Source organism: Nyctibius grandis, chromosome 18, assembly GCF_013368605.1.
Source record: "Nyctibius grandis isolate bNycGra1 chromosome 18, bNycGra1.pri, whole genome shotgun sequence".
NCBI classification, from domain to species: domain Eukaryota; kingdom Metazoa; phylum Chordata; class Aves; order Nyctibiiformes; family Nyctibiidae; genus Nyctibius; species Nyctibius grandis.
This window is the reverse complement of record NC_090675.1, coordinates 3,001,049-3,021,700: the sequence shown is the minus strand read 5'-3', so window position 1 is coordinate 3,021,700 and position 20,652 is coordinate 3,001,049. Positions and strand designations below refer to the sequence as shown.

At 60.9% G+C, this 20,652-nt stretch overlaps 2 protein-coding genes across 2 annotated transcripts in view; one reads left to right on the top strand and one right to left on the bottom strand.

The window, feature by feature from the left end:
• HSPB1 (heat shock protein family B (small) member 1) overlaps window positions 1–20,652 on the bottom strand; it is a 163,976-nt gene that overhangs the window by 115,088 nt on the left and 28,236 nt on the right. The gene's annotated exons all lie outside the window — the stretch shown is intronic.
• On the top strand, window positions 1,710–10,663 carry SSC4D (scavenger receptor cysteine rich family member with 4 domains). The gene is made up of 10 exons (XM_068415828.1): window positions 1,710–1,827; window positions 3,645–3,680; window positions 4,458–4,763; window positions 6,219–6,290; window positions 6,907–7,221; window positions 7,786–7,866; window positions 8,146–8,223; window positions 8,849–9,160; window positions 9,634–9,711; window positions 10,347–10,663. The coding sequence occupies exons 1-10, from the start codon at window positions 1,710–1,712 to the stop codon at window positions 10,661–10,663; spliced, it is 1,713 nt and encodes a 570-aa protein (XP_068271929.1).

The following is a 20,652-nucleotide window of genomic DNA, read 5'->3' as shown; positions in this document are numbered from 1 at the left end:
CCATCAGGAGATGCCTCAAGCGGCAGCAGCGGGTACTCATCCCTTCGGGAGATGTGCCTGGTGTAGGCTGGAGGGACTAATTTTAGGGCTCCGCTTAGCTGAGACTGACAGCCTGGCTTTAGAGCCAGCGTGAAAGCATCCTCACGATGGCACTCCTCCACCAGCGCTCGCTGCCGTCCCAGTGCTGCCGCCAGCCTGGCTGCTGGGACTGCTGGGACGTGGGCTTGGGTTCCCAGAGGTGTGACTTCGAGCAGGATCAGCCCCCATCCCACTTCCCAACAGGGTGTGAGCGAAACAGAGCTGGAAATCCACCCCTTGGTCAGTAATTGCTGAAGGGAGCAGTAAATGAAGGGAAATGGCATCTAATGATATTTAATCTCTTCCTCGTTTTCTACCTGATGTTCCCCTGTTTGCTTTCCATCTTGTCCCTGTGGAGTTTGTGTCTCCATCCCCCAGGTGAATGAGGTTGTCCTGTCAGACCCCAGAAACTTCTGTCTTCCCACAGAAATGCCTTTCCCTGCATTTTCCCACAGGATAACAAGGAGCAGAGACAACGGGGGCCTCTGGGTAAAGCCCTCGTGAACGTGCCAGCCAAGGCGGGGAGGTCTCATGTTGGGTGGTTAGCACGGAGTTCTTGGGGGACAGGGGTGGCCAGGGATTAGAGCTGCCCACGAGAGTGCTTGGATGTATTAATTCATCATGGGGTGATGAAGAAAGATGGGTGCAAGGCACCGGACAGGGTGTTTTGGTAGCTCAAGTGCCATATATGACCACATGCCACCTGGTGGGACCCCATGGGGACCTCAGTGCAGGCTGGGCACTGAGAAGGGCCCCTGGGAGCAGGGAGGTTGTGTCACCCACGGAGCAGATCCCCTTTTCACACAGGAGGAGGTGGGCACTGTCTCCAGGAGCCCACTGAAGGAGAGCACCGTCGGGAGAGGAGCCAAGGCAAAGCAGAGGGTTGGCCACGGCTGTGTCCAGGCTGGGCTTTAGCTGAGTGTTTGTCACCGGCAGAGCCAGAGCAGCCTTGCAGGGGGGGACACAGGGCAGGCAGCCTGGCTGGGGGCAAAGTGAAGCACCATCCCTTTCCAAAGGGGGTTGTGTGACATGACGTGGTGGAGTACTAGGTCCGCTCCATGGTTTAGGAAGCGCCTTTCAGGCTTGTGTGGATGGAGAGCTCCTTCCCCATTCTGCCTGGGTTTAATGTGTGACTCAGTTTACCCATGTGTGGTACGGGGTATATGATATATATGCGCTACGGGGTTTGCTTGTAACCTCATGTAGCAGTAACAGAAGGACAAGCTCCATGTGGATGCAAACAGGATGGTTCCCTGAACGTCTTAGGGGCTGAAGACCCTGGGCGAGAGCTCTGAGGGTCACCATGCAGGCATCCTGCTGGGTCCGCGGTCCAGCCCCCAGCCCTGAGGATCTCGCTGCTTCTACCTCTGTCTCGTGGGTGGGATGTGGCCCTGCAACTTCATCTTGCCACTCAAAAAAACATCTCTTCTTAATACATCCAACCTGAATTATTTTTCATGTGACTCCTGGTCACCGCTCCAGCAAGTGCCGAGGAGGGACTTGTCTGCAGGTCCTGTGTGGCCCTTGGTGGGGCAAGGGCTCTCCTGGCTGTCACCACTGACACTGCTGTCTGCACATTTCAGGGACAACCTCCTCTGGACACCCGTGTGCGGGACGACCACGGTGCAGCAATGAGACTCGGTCCCTGCCCGGCCAGCCGGCACGGCGTGGGGAGGCTGGAGGTTGGGGTGCTGCCTCCCCCGCTGCTGCCAGCCACACTCCTCCTCCTCCTCCTCCTCGGCCCCACTGGTGAGCTCCCGTGTGGTGCAGCGGGAGGGGGGTGATTTCAGACACCCATGATGAGGATGGCACGGGTCGGAGCCCCAGAGCGGGCAGTGCCAGCGGGAGTGTGCTGATGGCCAAGGGATGGGGGCTGTGGGACCACGGCCATGGGTGGGATGGGCACCCGTCCCCTGAGGACACCGATCCCGAGTCACTCCTGGCAGGCACCGTCCAGCAGCGTGTAAATCCAACTGGGAACAGCCGTCCCTGGGCTCGGACGCTGTGGTAGCGCAATTATCCCGGTGTGGCTTTGTCAGGGTAATTACAGCCAGGCGGTCCGTAACGCCTTCCCCAAAGCCCCGCCAAGACAAAGCCAGCCTGAAAACGGGCAATTACGGTGCAGTCAGACACCATAACTGGGTTAAATCAGGTGTTACAGCTCCCACCCCCTCAGCTGGAGCTGCCCGTCCTCCCCGAGCCCGCAGTCTGGGTGGGGGGACCTGGGGGCACCCCGGTGGCTCTGCCGCTGTCCCCTGGCTCCCCAGTTCTCTCCATCGACGGGCACACGGCTGAGCCGCTGGCGAAGGGCGGTTTGTCCTCCCTTTGGGTGGTTTGATCCAGCACTGGAAGGGACGGTGGGTACTGGAGCCAGTTTCCCCTTTTCTTTTGGCTTTGTGTGGATCAGAGGAACGTGGAGAGCTCGAGCTCTTCTCAAAGCCCACTGCTCTCCTCTCGTCCCTCACTCATGTGGACACACCAGGCGTATTTTTTCAGGTCTCTCTTGACTTTGCTGGAGGATGCTCTCAAATGAATGTTTCAGAGCTTTGATTTTGACTTAAAGGGAGATGAATACTGAATATTTAACAACGTCCTTTTTATCCACTGCTTTTTCAGCACTGGAGTGGCCTAGGTGTTAAAAATCAATACAAACCAGGATCAAACACCCTTCCTCAAAAGCCTCCTGTCTCCACGTTTTGGGTGCAGAGGTGATGTGAATTACCTCTCTCCTGTCATCCAGCCCACGGGGCTGCTGTGTCCTTCCCCGTCCTCTCCTTCAGCGAGCCAGCCGCTCTGCTCCCTTGGTCTCGCCTGTTTAATCCCCAGTTCTTGCTGGCGTCGCAGCATCACTTTCCAGCTCGCCGTGCAAAAAGCAGACTTTGTTGGGAAAAAAAAAGAAAAAATCCATTAAAACGTCCATAGGGATGCTCAGAGCGGCCTCTTCCATCAGGAGATCTCCGGCGAGTTTCCCGTGCCAGGCAGGATCAGTTTTCCTCATTCCCATCTCATCTCCTGAGTTTTCCACGGGGAGATGGGGCAGGAGGACAGGGGAGCTGCTCGGGACCCCCAGCAAGTCAGCAGTGGAGCCAGGGAGACACGAAGGTCCCCAAGAGCCGGCACAAGGCACGACCCAGGGAGGGGAAGGGAGGAGAGGGGAAGGAAAAGCTGCTTCTACCTGAGAGGCAGCAGCCCTCGGACCCCACGCTTCATCTTGGGGAGCTGCACAAACCCGTGTGACCCCGGATTTAGGGCAGGGACACACACGTGTACCCCGGTGCTTAAAGCACAGTCCCACCCCAGAGCCCAGGTCACTCATGCCACACGCAGCTGCCTCAGTTTCCCCCCTTGGGAAGCAGACGAAATGATGCCCCGGGCTCAAGTGTTTGTTATTTCCCCACCAAACCTCAGGACTTTGCAGAAAAGGGAAGGGTCTGGGGGTGTCAGGTCCTGCTGGTCCCCACCATGCCCACCCGCATCCCTGCTGCCATCATCCTCTGAGCCGCATCCCTCCTCCGCTCGCCGCGAGGACGCTGGGGAGATCTGACCCCTTTTCTTCTCCCTTGCAGGCAACACCTCCAAGCCCGCGCTGTCGCCATTCCCAGGTGAGATTTTTCTCTTAAAGTCTCTTTTCTCCAGGAAGTTTTGTAGGGGAAAATTCAATTTTTTTTTGTTAAAAATGGGGTTTGGAGAATTTCAAAAAGGAAGCGTATTGTTTTTGAACAGAAAGCTAAACTTCCTCTACAGAAAGGAAACAGAGATTCTTTATTATCCCTATTTCACTTATTATCCCGAGAGGGGAATTTTACCACCTCCTGCTGAGTCCCCGTCCCTGTGCCATTCGTCACACCCAAGCGAAAAATTCTCTTGACATGGGGCGCTTACACACCTGCTCCTCATCGCCAGCAGCTTGAGAGAGCATCCCCGTCCCACCAATCCCCCAAGGGACCAGCTCTGGGTGCATTCGTTGAGGCTAATAAGAATTTGCTAATTGCATCTTGTCACCTGTCACCCATCATACGTCATCACGCGATGCCATGTGTCCTCTTTCCTCTTCTCCCGTTGGGTTATTGCCCAGGCCATTAGTAGGCAAGACGATGGGATGATGGTGCATCTCGTTTATGTATTGAGATGTGTTGAGTCTTCATGTCCACTGCTTCCAGCAGGTGAAGAGAAGCCCATGTCCCACCATCAGGTGGGTAGCACCAAGTCAACAGCTGCCTTGTGCTACAGTGAGGGGTCACCATTGTATTTAAGGAGCAGAGATTTGGTGCAGAGAGGGCTCACGCCCTCCCCGTGACACCCACTGAGTGTTTGTCACCTCCTGGCCCCGGGCTGGGCTCGTCGCCTGCTGAGGGACATCTCTCTGCCCATCTTTCCAGAGATACGGCTCGCCAACGGGCCCAGCCAGTGCCAGGGGCGAGTGGAGATCCTCTACAATGGCTCCTGGGGGACGGTCTGCGATGACGACTGGGACATTGTGGACGCCAACGTGGTGTGTCGCCAGCTGGGCTGTGGCCATGCCATCACCCTCCCGGCAGCCATGACCTTTGGCCAAGGGAGCGGACCCATCTTCCTGGACAACGTGGACTGCAAGGGCTGGGAGGCAGCCTTGAGCGAGTGCTGGAGCCACGGCTGGGGCATCCACAACTGCTACCACTACGAGGACGTGGCTGTCGTATGCAATGGTAATGAGACTGGGCTCCTCGGGGGCTAGGAGAGCAGGGGGGTGCCTGCAGTGCTGCAAGCCTTCGTGTCTGCAGACACCTTGGAGGAGCCCAAAAGATGTATCCCAGAGCCTGTTCCACTGAGCCTGGGTCAGCCAAACCTCCTCTGCAGCCTTCCTCCACCCCTTTCTTCAATCCAGGTCATCTCCCAGCTCAGCACGCTGGTGCTCCATAAGGTGACCAGCCTATTTTGTGTTCCTCATCACTCCCAGCTCAGGGACTTTGCAACCTCTCCAGCACAATCCCTGGGGAAAGAGCACATGCCCACCCACGCCCTGCCTCTGCGTCAGCCGCTGCCCAACTGCTCTTTCCCCTTTTGACTTGTCTTTCTTTAAATTGCTGAGCTCCTCAGTGGGAAATGTTCCTGAAGGTGAGAAAAGCAGTGGAAAGCGTTTGAACTTGGCAAGTGAAAGCGGAACGGCTCCATGCTGACCCCCATACACCCTACACGTTCCTTCTGCGTAGCTACGTAGGGTTTGCTCATCAGCCACGCATCAACGGCCGGTGAATGTGAGGCTGTGCAGACCCGGAGCTCGGCCATGGCTGCAACTGCTCAGTGAATCCCTGAGCCCTGCAGAAGTGGGGCTTGGAAAGGGGGGGATGCTGGGCTGGCTGGTGGGTTGGACCAGCAGCAAGCAGAGAAAGGAGGTGGTGGATTGAGCAGGAACCCTGAATCAAGGAGCTGCTGGAGAGGAGAGACGGAAGGACTGAAGGTGGGGAGATGGGTCTGAGGGCAGAGGAACAGCTTGAGCTGTGAGCTGTTTGTAGATTGGTTGGCAAAGGAGATCAAGAGATGCTCTGGGGTGGCCCTCAGAGGAGATGCAGGGGTTTGACCCAAGCACCAGACCCCTGGGGAAGGTGCTCCTGCAGCCCTTGGGCACGTGTGTGGCTGGATATTGGCTGGATATTGGTCCCCACACCACCCCCAGATAATTGCACCAGCCCAGCCAAGGCGCTGGGACAAGACAGGCAATATGGCAGCTTGAAACAACACTGTCAGCAAAGGATATATAGGTAAAACCAGCAGGAAAATCAAAATATTACTGTTTTTTTCTCTATATATGCCATGACTTTGAATCCAAATCCCACGACGGGTGGGAGCCTGACTCCCGCCAGCTCAGTGCAGCGTTATGATTTAGTCCGGGTCCCCATGCCATGCCGTTGGGCACAACTTCCCCCCGTGCCAGCTCCATCCGCCTCCCTGCACCTACAACCGGGCAGACACCTCTGGGCAGGGCAATGCAGCAGCAAACCCCTCTTCCTTTCCCCGTCGAGGCTGGTTTGGGGCAAACCCTCTCGCTTTCCGTGGGCTGTGCTTGCCGGGCCGGGTGCTCGCCGGTGCCCGGGGCAGGGGCAGGGCACCCCATGGCTCGCTGCGGGCACCCATGGACGCCACCTCTCCGCTTCCCTCTCCAGAGCTCTCGCCCACGCCAGCCAGCGAAGGACCGACCACCAGGACCCTCGCAGCCTCCTTACAGGACGGGGAAAGTAAGCTGCTGGACCACTGCTCCCAGTCCTGCTGAGGGCTGGTGGAGGGCAGCGTCCCCCCAACCCCACCCACCCACCCATCCATCACCCGCTGCCCCTCCATGAAGCACCCTGACTCTCCGAGGGGCAGAGCCCCGGGGATCCCATTGTTGTGCTGGCCATGGCCAAACCCTGTCCCCGAGGTTCACCAAGGCTCCCACCAGCCGGGCTGCCCTACAGCATCGCCCCTTCCCCACAGTTTCTCACCCGGTTTCTTTGCCACCACAGGCACTGCCGGGTGGTTTGTAGTGACAGGATGAGGGGGAGTGGTTTCAACTGAAAGAGGGCAGATTGAGATGAGATATGGGGAAGAAATTCTTTACTGTGAGGGTGGTGAGACCCTGGCATAGAGAAGCTGTGGCTGCCCCCTCCCTGGCAGCGTTCAAGGCCAGGTTGGGTGGGTCTTGGAGCAACCTGGTCTGGTGGAAGGTGTCCCTGCCTGTGGCAGGTCGTTGGAACTAGATGATCTTTAAAGTCCCTTCCAACCCAAATCTTCTATGAGTCTATTCTATGGTTCTATGGCACCGCCGTGCCGTGGTGTGCACGGTGACCTGGGGAGCGGTGTCCTCCTCCCCAGGTGACGGCAGGATCCGCCTGGTGAGCGGGACTGACACCTGCCAGGGCCGCGTGGAGATCTTCTACCGCGGGGACTGGGGCACCATCTGCGACGACGACTGGGGCCTGAGCGACGCCAGCGTGGTGTGCAGGCAGGCGGGCTGCGGCCAGGCCCTGGACTACAAGAGCAACGCCTATTTCGGCTATGGCACGGGGCGCATCCTCCTCGACAACGTCAACTGTGATGGCAGCGAGCCCGTCCTCTCCGCCTGCTACAGCCTGGGCTGGGGCATCCATAACTGCGGCCACCACGAGGACGCCGGGGTCATCTGCACAGGTAGCGGGGCACAGCATCACCTTTGGGGGGAAAACATCCAGGGACGTCCTGGTCCCCGAGGAGAAATGGCCTCAGAGAGACCCAAGGGCAGGCAGGGACCTGGGCTCCATGGAGCATCCTTTCTCCTCATCTGCCATCACCCTGGATGCCAGCCCCAGCCTGCCCCCCCTTCCCCTCCCGGAATGATGGATTTCTGCCGTTCTCCGCTGATTACCATTTATAATGTTAATAACCCCCCTGAATCCCCTCATTATCATGGCTAATGATGGGAGCAGGGAGTGCCAGCGCTTTCCCTTTCCCACTATTAAGGAACAAAGGGGCTGATGAGGGAGAAAAGGGACCATTTTCTCAGGCTGGTCCTTTTCCCCCTAAACACCCCTGTCCCCTCTGGCACCACGGAGCCGATGGCACCACCACACACAGGGTGCAGGTGGACACGGGCCACCTCCATCCCCACCACCCCGGAGCCCCCACGCCACCCTGGATCTGCCTCCCGGCCTCAGCAAGCTCACAGCTTCACAGCTTCTCCCCGCGTGTCACCTCTGTCCCTCTGTGTCCCCGCAGGGCTGGACACGTCCACCATCACGTCCTTCACCACCTCGGTGGCCCTGGACTATGAAGAGACGCTCACTGCCACGGCCACAGGTAGGACGTCAGCAGCCACCCGGCTCACCCGTGTGCCGTAGCTGGGGCTGGGGGCTCGCTGGGGGGGTCCCCATGCCTCCTGTGTCCTCCCATGACCCCACCACGGTCACCCTGGTGTCCCACCACACGTAGGTGAGGCTCGGGGGGTGATGTTGCCCATGGCAGGAGCTTGCCATGGGGCCACCGCGGTGCTAAAGGCCCCTGGCCCCAGCCGGATTGGGGGCAGTGGGTGCTGGAGCTGGCCCCCCCAACACCCGTGTGTCCCCATGCTTGTCCCAGCAGCGACAGACGGCGGGGACCAGCCCTCCCAGGCCACCGAGGTGGTCACCACCGCCCTCCTCACCGTCGAGCAGGAAAGTAAGTGTGCGGCCACTGCTAGTCCTGTACAGGGTCCAGCACGGTCCCCCGGGCTACCCCGTACCCTCAGGGCTCACCCCACATTCCCAGGGGAGCCCCGGCACCCCACGGCTCACCCCATGCTCCCAGGGCTCACCCCATGCCCCCCAGGAGTCACCCCACATCCCCAGGGCTCACTCCATGCCCCCCAGGACTTCACCCCACATCTCCAGGGATTACCCCATGCTCACAGTACTCACCCTGTGATGCTTGGGAGTTGCCCCATGTCCTCAGGGTCACCCCACGTCCCCAGGACTCACCCTATGTCCCCAGGGGCTCAGCCTATGCCCCCAAGGCTCACCCCATGTTCCCCAGGGCTCACCCCATGACCCCAGGGTGTTGCTCCCATGTCCCCAGGGGCTCACCCCACATCCCCAGCGGCTCACCCCACATCCCTAGGGTTCACCCCATGCCCCCAGAGAGTTGCTCCCATGTCCCCAGAGGCTCACCCCACATCCCCAAGGCTCACCCCATGCCCCCAGGGGCTCTCATCCCATGTCCCCAGAGGGTCAGCGGGGGACACGGGACCCCCCGCAGAGCCCCGGTCCCCCCGACGACGTGCCAGTGCCGGGGCCCCCCCACGCAGGTGGCGGCGTGCGGCTGGCGAACGGGAATGGGAGCTGCCGCGGGCGGGTGGAGGTGCGGCACGGCGGCACGTGGGGCACCGTCTGCGACGACGACTGGGACTTCCCCGACGCCCAGGTGGTGTGTCGGCAGCTGGGCTGCGGCGCCGCGCTCGCCGCCACCGTCCTGGGCTCCTTCGGCTACGGCAGCGGGCCCGTGCTGCTGGATAACGTGGGCTGCGGCGGCGGCGAGGCTCGCCTGGCCGACTGCTTCCACCTGGGCTGGGGGCAGCACAACTGCGGCCACCACGAGGACGCCGGCGTCATCTGCCGAGGTGAGAGCGGGGACGAGGGGCTTCCTTCACCCGAGGGGCTTCCCTCCCACCCCAGGGTCTTCCCTCGCCAGCTGGGTGGGAGAGGGGGGATGGATGTGATGGAACCCAGGGCTCCACTAAAGCCCGTCTTGGTGGTGTGGAAATCCCACGAGATAACGGGGTTTCAGCCACACGCACGCTGGCCGCAGGAAAGGGGGGTCCCTGACATGGGGTGATGGGTGAATGTGAGCCCCAAGACCCTGGGGTTCCTCCTGCCTGTATGGGGACAGCAGCGGCGGTTGGGTGCCATGGTGACGGGTGATGGTCGGAGCGTGGGTACCACCTCGGGTCTCCACTCAGCTGCACATCCCACCCCACACGTCCCTGCATCCATCCCAGCCAGCCCCACGCCACTGCTGGGGGGCTCTGACCCAGCCCTGGGGGGCACAGGAGTCCCCTGAGCTGCTTTTCCCCCACCTGCCCCATTGCACCAGGCGCTGACGATGCTGGAGAGCATTTCCAAGAAGCCACCGCTACAACCACCACATCGGCCCCAACCCGCCCCAAGGACGGTAGGTACCGAGGTGTCACCGGGGACGCGGTGCCAGCCCTGGGGACACTCTGCACCGGCACAGGGTGGAAACGGAGGTGGCTTGGGCATAGGCCGCTGGCCTGGAGCAGCCCACGGCAGGGGGAAACACCGTGCTGGTGGCACCGTTAAACCGTGGCCTCTCCTGGTGCCCTCAAGGCTGGTTCAGGCAGAGGTGATGAACTTCAGGTGATGGACCATTAGGTGATGGACTTCAGCAGGGAGAGGAGGGGATGGACCTCAGTGGGGAGAGGAGGGGATGGACCTCAGTGGGGAGAGGAGGGGATGGACCAACAAGGCTGAGCTGGGAACAGAGATTATTGTCCGTTCCTTCCACCTGAACGCCCACCACGATGCTTTGAGGGTCAGACCCAGCTTTGATGCTGGCAAGTGGTCACCCCCCTCGTGCTCCTGCCTGTGCAGAGGCAGTGGTGGAGCTGTGGGGACCAGCAAACATCTGCCCAGCCTTGGAGAGACCAGGGCTCTTCTTGCCCTGGGGCCACCTGCCCAGGAAAGGCCCCTTCTCCGCCAGCCCGCCCGGCGGGTCCCGCTGTCCCAGGGGGATGCAGCGCTGGGGTGGGCACGGGCAGGGGCTGCCTCACCCCGTCCCCTCCGCAGGGTCCCTGCGCCTGGTGAACGGCAGCCACCGGTGCGAGGGGCGCGTGGAGATGTTCTACCTGTCGCAGTGGGGGACGGTGTGCGACGACGCCTGGGACCTGCGGGACGCCAAGGTGGTGTGCAGGCAGCTGGGCTGCGGGCACGCCGTGGGGGCCTGGGGGGAGGCACGCTACGGCCAGGGCACCGGCTACATCTTCCTCGACAACCTCAAGTGCAAGGGCCACGAGCCCTCGCTGCTGCGCTGCTCCCACATCCGCTGGGACGTCCACAACTGCGACCACTCCGAGGACGCCGGGGTCGTCTGCGGCGTCCTATGACCACCCGCCCGCCGGGACCCTCGCGCAGGTACGGGGGGACGGTGGAGGGAGCCGGTGGCAGTGCCCATGGCGAGGGGCTGAGCCCTGGCTGCTGGTCAGGGACATTCACCCCCTGCCTCAGTTTCCCCACTCACCCTACAGGGGCACTGGCTGGGCCACCCGCGGGTGTTGGAGCTCTGAGGGTGGGAAGAGCCGGGTGAAGACCAGGCATCCCTCTGCTCCTGATGTACTGGGTGAAGCTTTTACCCCCTTGGGAAAACAAAACCATTTTTGGTGTGAAATCTGGTTGGTTTCAGCCATTTCATTTGAGAGATGAGGAGAGAAAAATGTTTTTTCTGCTGTGAAAATGACGTTAGATTATACTTGCAAAATGTAAAGAGGGGCTGAAATCACACCAGGGGGGTCCAGTGGCTCCGCCACGAGTCGCTGCCGTTCTGCAAGTTGCTTTGCAAACCCCCCAGTGATCCAAACACCAGGTTTTTCTTCCCATTTTGGCAGAAGAAACACCAAGTCCTCACCAATTTCCACGCAGCAGGGACGCGGGTGTTGGATCTCACACCATTGGCAACCCCGTCCCTCTCCACGGCTGCCCAGCCTTCCTTCCTCGTGCCCATTCCACCTCGCAGGGTCTGCAGAGAGCCCAGCCGGGCTTTCCCTTCCCTGGGGGCTTCGTCCCTGCCCAAAAAAGCCCTTGGGGAGAGGGGCAGGTCCAGGCTCTCCGCAGCCTCCCCACCCCTCCTCCATCCTGCGGGGTCCCAGCCAGCTCTGGCTGCTCTTTCCCAGGAGCCCGGCGATGCTCCAAGGTGGCCGGGGCAGTCAGGGCAGGAGGAGATGGAAAACCATAGGGAAGACCCCAAATCCCTGCCCAGGGCTTGGATTTGGGGTCTTCCATAGGGGTCTTCCATAGGGCAGGATCTGGGAGCCCAGTCCCCTCCGCGGTGCCGTTGGGGTGAAGGCTGTTTCCCTCGCAGCCCCGGTGGAAGGACCCAGCCTGCAGCACCAGCCGCCGTCGCCGTCGCCCGTTCCTGCTCTCTGACATGGGCAAAAGGATCCTCGTGTGCTCGTGGACGGGGTGCGAGGGTGGGGAATGGCAGAGAGGGTCCCGGCTGTCCCCTCCTCCGCGCTCGCTCCTCTGTGCAATTCTTTTGTTAATAATAGATTGTGCATATTCCTGTTTGGTTTTTTTTTTCCCATTTTTATTATGTGTGTTTGGGGTTGTTCTGTGAATAAATAAAAGCCCTTTGAAAGTGTGCTGAGACCTGACTTGACTCCCTGCCATCCCCTCAAAACCCGGGCAGGAGCAAATGGCTGGGGCACAGGCAATGCCCCAAGCCCAGAGGCGTGGGGATGGGCTCTTGCTGCTAAAAATTGGTGCAAATCCCTTGCTGGCCCCCGAGCTACCCTCGATTCCCACCCACCAGCAGCCAAACCCAGACCCTTCCCCACCGCAGCTCCGGGGGTACAGCCCTGACCCCCGCCAGGCTCGGCAGGGTGAGGTTGGGTCCGGCTCCGGGTTTGTTCCCGGTGGGATCTGGCAGCCCCACGGGCTGCGGGGTGACGGCTGAAGCGGGTGCGTTGCTGTGGTGCGGCCGGCCGGGCTCCGCAGTGCTGACAGCAGTAAATTCAGCACTGATGGCTCAGGGCGGAGGAGCAGATGGGAAGAGCAGGTCCCGCTCTCCCTGGGCTTCTCCTTCCCACCACCTGCAAGCCAGCAAGCAAAGGGTTTCCAGCCAGGACAGACAGCAGCCTCCTCCCTTCTCTGCCAGCCTTTTCTCCTGCAGACAGGGCTTGGGATGCGCTGGGATCCCCAGGGATCCCCCCAGACACTCCATGCCCAAGCTGGGCATCCTCTCCATGGGAGCAGGGAGTGGCAGGCAGGGTGGGAGCAGGGTACCAGCATGAGGGATGCCCTGGAGCAGGGTACCAGCACAGGGGATGCCCTGGGGCAGGGTACCAGCATGAGGGATGCCCTGGAGCAGGGTACCAGCACGGGGGATGCTCTGCCCTGGAGCAGGGTACCAGCACGGGGGATGCTCTGCCCTGGAGCAGGGTACCAGCACGGGGGATGCTCTGCCCTGGAGCAGGGTACCAGCACGGGGGATGCTCTGCCCTGGAGCAGGATACCAGCACAGGGGATGCCCTGGAGCAGGGTACCAGCACGGGGGATACTCTGCCCTGGAGCAGGGTACCAGCACAGGGGATGCCCTGGAGCAGGGTACCAGCACGGGGGATGCCGGTGGCACAAGAGCATCCTGCTGTGGGACCAGAGCCAGGCCACGGCGGCTGCGTGGGAGCAGGGAGAAGCCACGGTGCCCGCCCAGCTCTTCTCCTCTTGCCGACGTCAGCTGTTTCCCCGAGCCTGGAGCAGCTGCGGCTCCACACCGGTCGATGCCATCGATTAGTTCCTCTCCCCATCCCCGGAGAGGGGACTGTGCTGGGGGCGGCAGGGGGGAGAGAATAAATATTTCAGCAGGCTTGGGCAAAAGCTGGGGTTATTTTGGGGCTGGGATTTATGGGCTATTAGCAATAAGGAATGAGTCTGTGCTGGGGAGAGGAGATCCATTAATCCAGGCTGAAGGAGCACAAATGAGCAAGGGGAAGCGGAGGAGGCTCTAATTATTTCGCCGTGTTCCAGAATAATAAGCTGGCTCTCGGGCCGAGCGCTGGCGTGGGGCTGGGGAGCTGGGGCGGGCGAGGGGGCACTCGCAGTTAGATCCCCCCCAGCTGGATGGGCAGTGCTGGGAGGGATGAGGGTCCCATTCTGGGACCAGTATGAGACCAGTACAAGCAGTGTGGTTGGCTGGGACGTGGTATGGAGAATGCACTGCTTCTAGGGGGTGGCTGCAGAGCGCAGGGATGGCTGGAGGGGCGCGTGGGTCGGTGCCCGGTCCCAGGGGTGCCCTTCCCGGGCTGGCCACCCCTCCGTGCCCCGTTAAGGCAATCCCGTGTGCGCCTGTAACCGGAGGAGCTGGGCACGGGCGCAGCGTGAGTCACTGCCAGCGGCAGCCCTGGCCCGGGGAGCATCCCTGGCCCGGGGAGCATCCCTGGCTCTGCTGTGCCCAGCACCACCTGGGTGACCTTGGGCTGTGCTCTGCTCCCCCCCTCATCATGCCCCCCGCCCTGGGCTCTCCCTGCTGCCTCTGCATCCCCTCGCGTGCCTCAGTTTCCCCAGGGGCTCTGGCTCACCCCTTGGCACCCTCGGGGAGCTGCAGGGACCTGGTCACCCTGGCTGGGAGCAGGGGGCATGGCACCGAGGGACAGCCTTACCCCTGCTGGGGCAGCCTGTCCCCTGCGGCGGGGGCTCCCAGGGACGTGGGCACCCACACAGTGGGGATGCAGGGCAGGGACAGCCTTGGACCACCTCCTCCTCCGATGGGATGGATGAGGACCAGGTCTCCCGGCAGCATCCCTGTGGCACGGCACCTCTTGCTCCCTCGGGAGCGTGGCCCGGGGTGCCCAGGTCACCCAGCGGGACCGTGGTGGGGTGCAGGAGCCGCTCCCCACACCCCAACGTCCCCCTTGCCCCCTCCTGCCAGGCTCTGCTGCCGCGGCTCCCGGTGACGCCACCCCGCCAGAGCCAGGAGCTATTTTGGGAACTGCAAAGTCACCGGCGCAATTAGTCGGCTGGCAAAGGGAGCGGGGCGGCGAGGGGGGCCGCGGGGCCGGCTGCTCCCCACGCCGTGCCGGGGGGCTGCGTGGCCCGTGGGCACCGCAGATCTGTGCCTCTCCTTGCGCCCGCAGGCTCGAGGGCTCCGGGGTAAACGGCCACGGTTGCAAACCCTCCCATCCATCATCTCCTCCTCTATGCCTTGGTTTTTTTTTTTTTAATTTTATTTCATTCCCCTGGCAGGAGCCGCCCCACGTGGGCTGCCGAGCGCTGGCAAGAGCCGGCTGGCTGCTGCCTCGCTGCCACCGCTCTCATTTAGAGAGGCAGGAAAGCAATTAGCAGGCAGCAACGCTGGCAACACACTGCCCATGGCGATGCCACCCGAGAGCCCCGCAGGCGAGGGGCTGCCCGGGTGGGAGCAGGGTCCGTTCGTGCCTGGGCGCTCTGCCTCCGGCTGTGCCCTTTGGTTAGCATCTCTTGGGATGCAGCCATCAGGGTGCAGGATGGGTGCTCCCGCCTGCATGGCCCCCGTTGTCCCCCGCCCTGGGGATGGGGACGTTCCATGTGCTGCTGTCACGGCGGAGGGATGCCCGTCCTGGGGGCACGGCACAAGCAGACAGCAGGGTCCTGCCCTGCAAGTGGCTTCATGCCTGGGGACAAGGGGACAGATAGAGGGGACAGTTAGGGCGCTCAGCCCCAAGACTTTCCCGTGTGACCCTGGCACCTCTCTCAGTCCCACCCCTCACGAAATACCCCAACCCCTTTCTCCCCACGCCTGGCAGGGGCTGGGGAGGTGCCGTGGCAGGAGCTGGTGCTCAGCTCCCCAAACTGAGCTGAGGCTTTGGGCAGGGAGACCCACGAGGCCGGATCCATCCCGTCCCCGTCCCCAGGGGTGCTGGGGTGCAGGCAGGCTCACACCCACCCTTCCCCATCGCTTGGAGCCCCCGGAGGGGGGGTCCCTGCCTGTGCTGGGGCTGGAGGAGCAGCCGGTGGTCCCGGGGTGGGGATGGACAGGGCTGGGTGGGAAGAGGGGTGTGCAGGGGGGTGGCTCTGGGGGTGCCGGGGGCATTGGGAGGGCAGTGGCAAGGTGGGGAGCGAGGCGGCCACGGCGTGGGGCTGGGAGCGGGTGAGGCTGTGCTGAGTCACGCTGCGGAGGCGAGCAGGACTGCAGCAAGCGGCTCGCTGCCACTTGCCTGCAACGGGGACGGTGTGACAGCCCCGTCCCTCCCGCCCGCAGCACGCCCCGGGGTGCTCGCCTGCTCCTGGGGGGCCACGATGCTGATGGGGGGGTGATGGGGGGGCTGGGGGGTCCCGCTGCACCCCGGGTCGTGGCTGCTCCCAGCCCTGCTTGTGCCTCCCCAGTCCCCTCCCCTTCGATACGGATGGGGTGGCTCTGGGGAGGGGGACCTGGGGACTCCGGGCAGGGACTGGGGAGGGCTGAGCTGTCCTTGGAGGATGAGTGTCCCTGACCCCAGTGTGGGAGGGGTGTCCCCGGGTAGCTGTGACCAAGGGGACAGCAGGGCTGTGGGGCCACCAAACACAGAAAGGCACTTGGCAGCCGCTGGAACACGGGGTGACCTTCCCCTGGCACAAGGGGGTGTGGGACAGAGACGCCCCATCTCCCACCCAGTGCCACCAACCCAGGGCATGGGGCTAAGCACCCAGCCCTGCGCTGGGTCCCCAACACCCCTGCCACCGCACGGGACAAAGGGCCCAGGCAGGTCCCCGCTGCAGAGGGAAACTGAGGCACAAGTGGGTGCCCGGAGGATTGGCCCCAGATGCTGCCACCTCTCCTGCTCAGAGCCCGGGGCAGGACACTGGTGACCACCTTGCCCGGCCCGCAGAGCTCGGAGCTGCTTCTGGAGGGGCTGAGACAGCCAGGGCTTTTTTTAGGTGCTCCATAAGTGCCGTCTGGGCGGTATTTATATCGGCTCCTTAAATAAGAGCTGCCAGCTGAGCCCGACACGCCTGCTTAATTATTAACGCCCTGCGGGGAGGCGGTGTGTCCGCTGGCCACGGCACCGTGGTGGGGTCCCTGGTGGGGTCCCTGCACCCCTGGCCACCCCAGGGCACCCCACTTGCCATGGGCTGAGGTCCTGCGTGGGAGCAGGTTCCCTGGGGCTGGAGGAAAGTCTGGGGAGGGGGATTTTCAGAGCAGAGGGTGCTGCAGCACGGGCATCGCTGCAGCTCTCAGTGCCATGGAGCTTGGGAGGGTATCGGGGATAAGGGGAGGGTGGGGGGCACCACACGCTGCCCTCCCATCCCATGGCAGTATCTTGAGGTGGTCCCAGGGAAAATCATCCCTGGCAGCCTGGCTGTGTACCCCGAGGGGTACGGGCAGCCCTGCTTCATGGCAGGGCTGGTGCTACACGGCGCAGCTGCTGCAGCAGAATTAATTTGGGCTTGGGAAGTGCTTTGAAAGCCTGAGATAAAAGGCCAGGGCTGAGGAGAGAACGCTGCGGCTCCGCGGGCGAGGGGGAAAGAAGTTCCCCTTCAAAGCGTCGGTGGTCTGGTGGGCTCACTGCCGGCTGCCCCACCAGCCACGGCCCCTCCATCGCCTCCTGCCCCACCAGCCACGGCCCCTCCATCGCCTCCTGCCCCACCAGCCACAGCCCCTCCATTGCCTCCTGCCCCAGCTGAGGCAGAGTCCTGGCGTTTTGGGGAGGGCTGGTGCACCCTTGAGCTCACTCAGGTGTTGTTGGGTGCAGGGTCCTTCCTGTGGGCTGGTGGGATCCCCCAGCTTTGATGTGTGGCAGGGTGGAGGGTGCTGGGCTGGGATGGATCCTGCATCGTGGCAGGCTGGGCAGCGCTGCTGGTGAGTGCAGGGGGAGAAGGGACACCCTTGGCCTCCTCCTCGGATGCTGACCTTGCCGTGTCATGCAGGCAGGCTTGGGGCAGCAAGGTGGAAAAGGGGCCAGGGTGCTGGGGTGCTGGGCTGCTGGAGTGTTAGGGTGCTGGGGTGCTGGGGTGTTGGTGTGATGGGGTGCAGGGGTGCTGGGGTGCAGGGGTGCTGGGGTGCTGGGGTGCTGGGGTGCTGGGGCGCTGGGGCGCTGGGGTGCTGGGGTGTTGGAGTGCTGGGGTGTTGGAGTGCTGGGGTGCTGGGGTGCTGGGGTATTGGTGTGCTGGGGTGCTGGGGTGCAGGGGTGCTGGTGTGCAGGGGTGCTGGGGTGCTGGGGTGCTGGTGTGTTGGGGCGCTGGGGTGTTGGGGCGCTGGGGCCAGGCAGTCTGGCCCAGCAAGGGGCTGGGCACAGAGGACATGAGGACACTGCTGTCCTGCAGCCTGTGGGGAAGGGGACACTGAAGCCAGAGGTTTCCTCAGCTTGTTTTTCACCAGCTCAACTGCAAAAGCTGGAAAACTGCTCCCCTGGGCAGGCAGCACCTTCTTTGGGGCACCCCACGCAGCAGCTGCCCAGGCAGCGGGACCGGAGGGTCAGCACCCAGCCAGGGAGCCCCAGGGCTGCGCCGGAGCCAGGGCAGCACCCCAGGGACGGCACCCAGCCCAGCACCACACACCGAGCCCCAGGAAGGGGAGGGAAGGGGCACACGACCGTCGCTCTCCCGCAGCAAGCGAGGGGGGAGGATTTCTGGATCTGTTTTCGGAGCAGTCAGCAGCCAACCCAAGCGAACCTCCAAGTCAAAAAGAATTTGCTGCCTTCCCTCGCGGTGTCACAAGGCATTGACAAGACGTAACGGGGAAGGCAAGAAAATGTGAAGAGAAGGACTCGTCTTCCAGGCCGCAGGAATTAACAAAGTGGCACATCTGAACGCGCCGGAGTATTTTTAATCCCGTGGGCGGAATCGGGGTTATTAGGCTTTTCTGGGACATCTGCAGAACAGACTCACATCCTTTGGGTCTCTGTGATTTCCCAACCCAGCAGCTGTCTGGGCTCTGGTTGAGGGGTGTCTGTAGGTACCAGGCAGAGGTGGGAGAAGGGCATTTAGTGGTGACAGCCAGATGACACCTCCAGCTGCCTGCGCTGCCCACCAGAAGCTTCTAACTCCAGCCATTCATCACCTAACCTTCACCCCACCGCCGCCCTGTCTGTAAAACAGTGCGAGGGTGCTGATTTATCCATCGGAACCCAAAAAGGGGGCTGGATACGCTGCAGATAATATGGCCAGATCGTTATTCTGAAGAATTTACAGCATTATGAATATCGCGTTCTGACCTGTGATGGGGAAGGAAATCATCCGCGTTGTGAAATGGATTTATTGCTGTGGTGCTTTGACAGGGATAAATCAGTATTTGTTTGGTCTGGGGCAAATACGCAGTCACCATAAATCGGCAGAGCTGCAGTGATTTGGACTAGCTGAGAACCTGCTGTATTTATGTAAATTACTCAATAAGTGTCATAAGTTCTGTACGGAGAGGCGATATTTTTTAATTAGGCCAGTTGATATATTTGGAGAAACTAGACAGGCTTCCAGGCACACAAGCGCTTCTTCGGGTCCAGGCTTGTGCTCAATATTGTCCATGAGAATCCAGGAGTGGTACCCAAGGGCTAATATTATTTTTTCCCAGTTAGAGGAACCATACATCCAACCCAAAAAGGTGTCTGGGAAGAGCAGGCAGCTCCGCTCTGGCCCATACCCAGCGATCTGATAGTCCTACTTGGCTTGGGTGATGCCCCATGGCAGTTCTCCAGACTATTGATAAGAAATGATAGCAATAGCTGAAAAAACAGTTTGGGACACACGACCTACTTTAATATTCTCTTGCATTCTGTACTTTTTTTTACTCCAATTCTCTCCTCAAAGCTGGTGTCATACGGAAAACAACACAAAAACCCGCTGCTGAGCTCTCCAGAGATGATGGCGAGCCTCCTCAGAAGCATGAATGCACCATTATGAAGAAAGAGGAATAAACTGCCCTTGTCTACGGGCGCTCTCCTTGGGATCGCCGCGGTGGTAAACAAAAGCCGGGCACAAAGGCTGTTCTCACACCAGGACCACGTGCGCCGCAGGGTGTGAGGCCGGGGGTGCGAGCAAGGGGACAGCGTTTTATTTTATAGAGGAAATAGAGAGGATCTGGGCGTACTTCTAGTTTTATTTATCAGAAGGCGTGATTTCTTCTCCTCTCGGAAGCTGTAAACAAAGAAGTATTTTGTGTTAAACAAATGCATTCAATGTAATTCTCTATTTGTAACCACAGTGCTAAAACCACAACAGAGATGGAGATCTCACCCCAAAATGGTGCTGCTCACCATCACAAAGCTCTATCAATCATCAGCATTGCCAAACCAATTTGTCCCCACCCACGTGGGTGACACCATGGCCCACGGGCTTCAACAGGCCGTGGCCACGGCACTGCCCTGCGGCAACCGGCACGTTCCGGTGCCACTAAGGTTTCCTGTGGTGTTTCAGAAGAAAACCACAGGGCACGGGGATCGGCAAGCGGGATGGCTGCGTCCTCCGAGATCATCCTCACACCTCCCGAAGCACCCACGCAGGGACAGTGGCACCAGGAAGGGCTGGGGACACCCGGCGTGCGAGGGGAAGGACAAGCCTTCGCCCACGCGGAGTCACACGTCAGCACCGCCCGGGATAAAGCCCTTCTGTTGGGCTCAGCGCAGCTCTGTTGTTAGAGCAGCCTTCCAGTCCCTGAAGGGGATGCAGGAAAGCTGGAGAGGGACTTTTTGCAAGGGCATGGAGCGATAGGACGAGGGGGAACGGTTTCAAACTGAAAGAGGGGAGATTTAGATTAGATACTGACACAAAAATCGGTAATCTCCAAACCCCCTTGCTTTCTAACTTTCCTCCCCGCCGTGGGAAGTGAGGTGCAGCTGGGCAAGGAGTCCCAAAGAAAACTCAGTAACCCCAGAGTGTTATTACACTGGGTAGCACTGGGGATTATCCTCCATGAGTGCCCCGCCGATCTGGCAAACTTTCAGCGACTATATACCATAAAGTTATATATAGTCATAGGATTCCCAAGAACTCATTTACACAACCATGAGATTTCCTGGAACTCATTAATATATGTAAATGTCCGTCCCGCATGCACAGTCGTCTTCCCTGGTGGTCGCCGGGGGTCTTCAGGTGAAGGCCTGTAGTCTTCCTCACTGTGTTCGCTGACTGACCCCGGCTCCTGCGCAGACTCAGCCCGGGGATCGCGCAGGCCGTGTCCTTTGAGGCTGTTGTTGCAACTCCCTTATCTTTATGCTTCTGTGCCTCTGTTTTACCAAGGCCCAGTTGTCTGAAGTGAGATACAGCCCTCTAATGACAAAGGCTTTCCTTTGTTTATTCAAGCAACCAGGATAGTCAGTGTCTGAGGTATTTACATCCTCCTTGTTCTTGGGGCCCAAACCCTTCCAATATTAGGAAGAAATTCTTTACTGTGAGGGTGGTGAGACACTGGCATAGAGAAGGTGTGGGTGCCCCC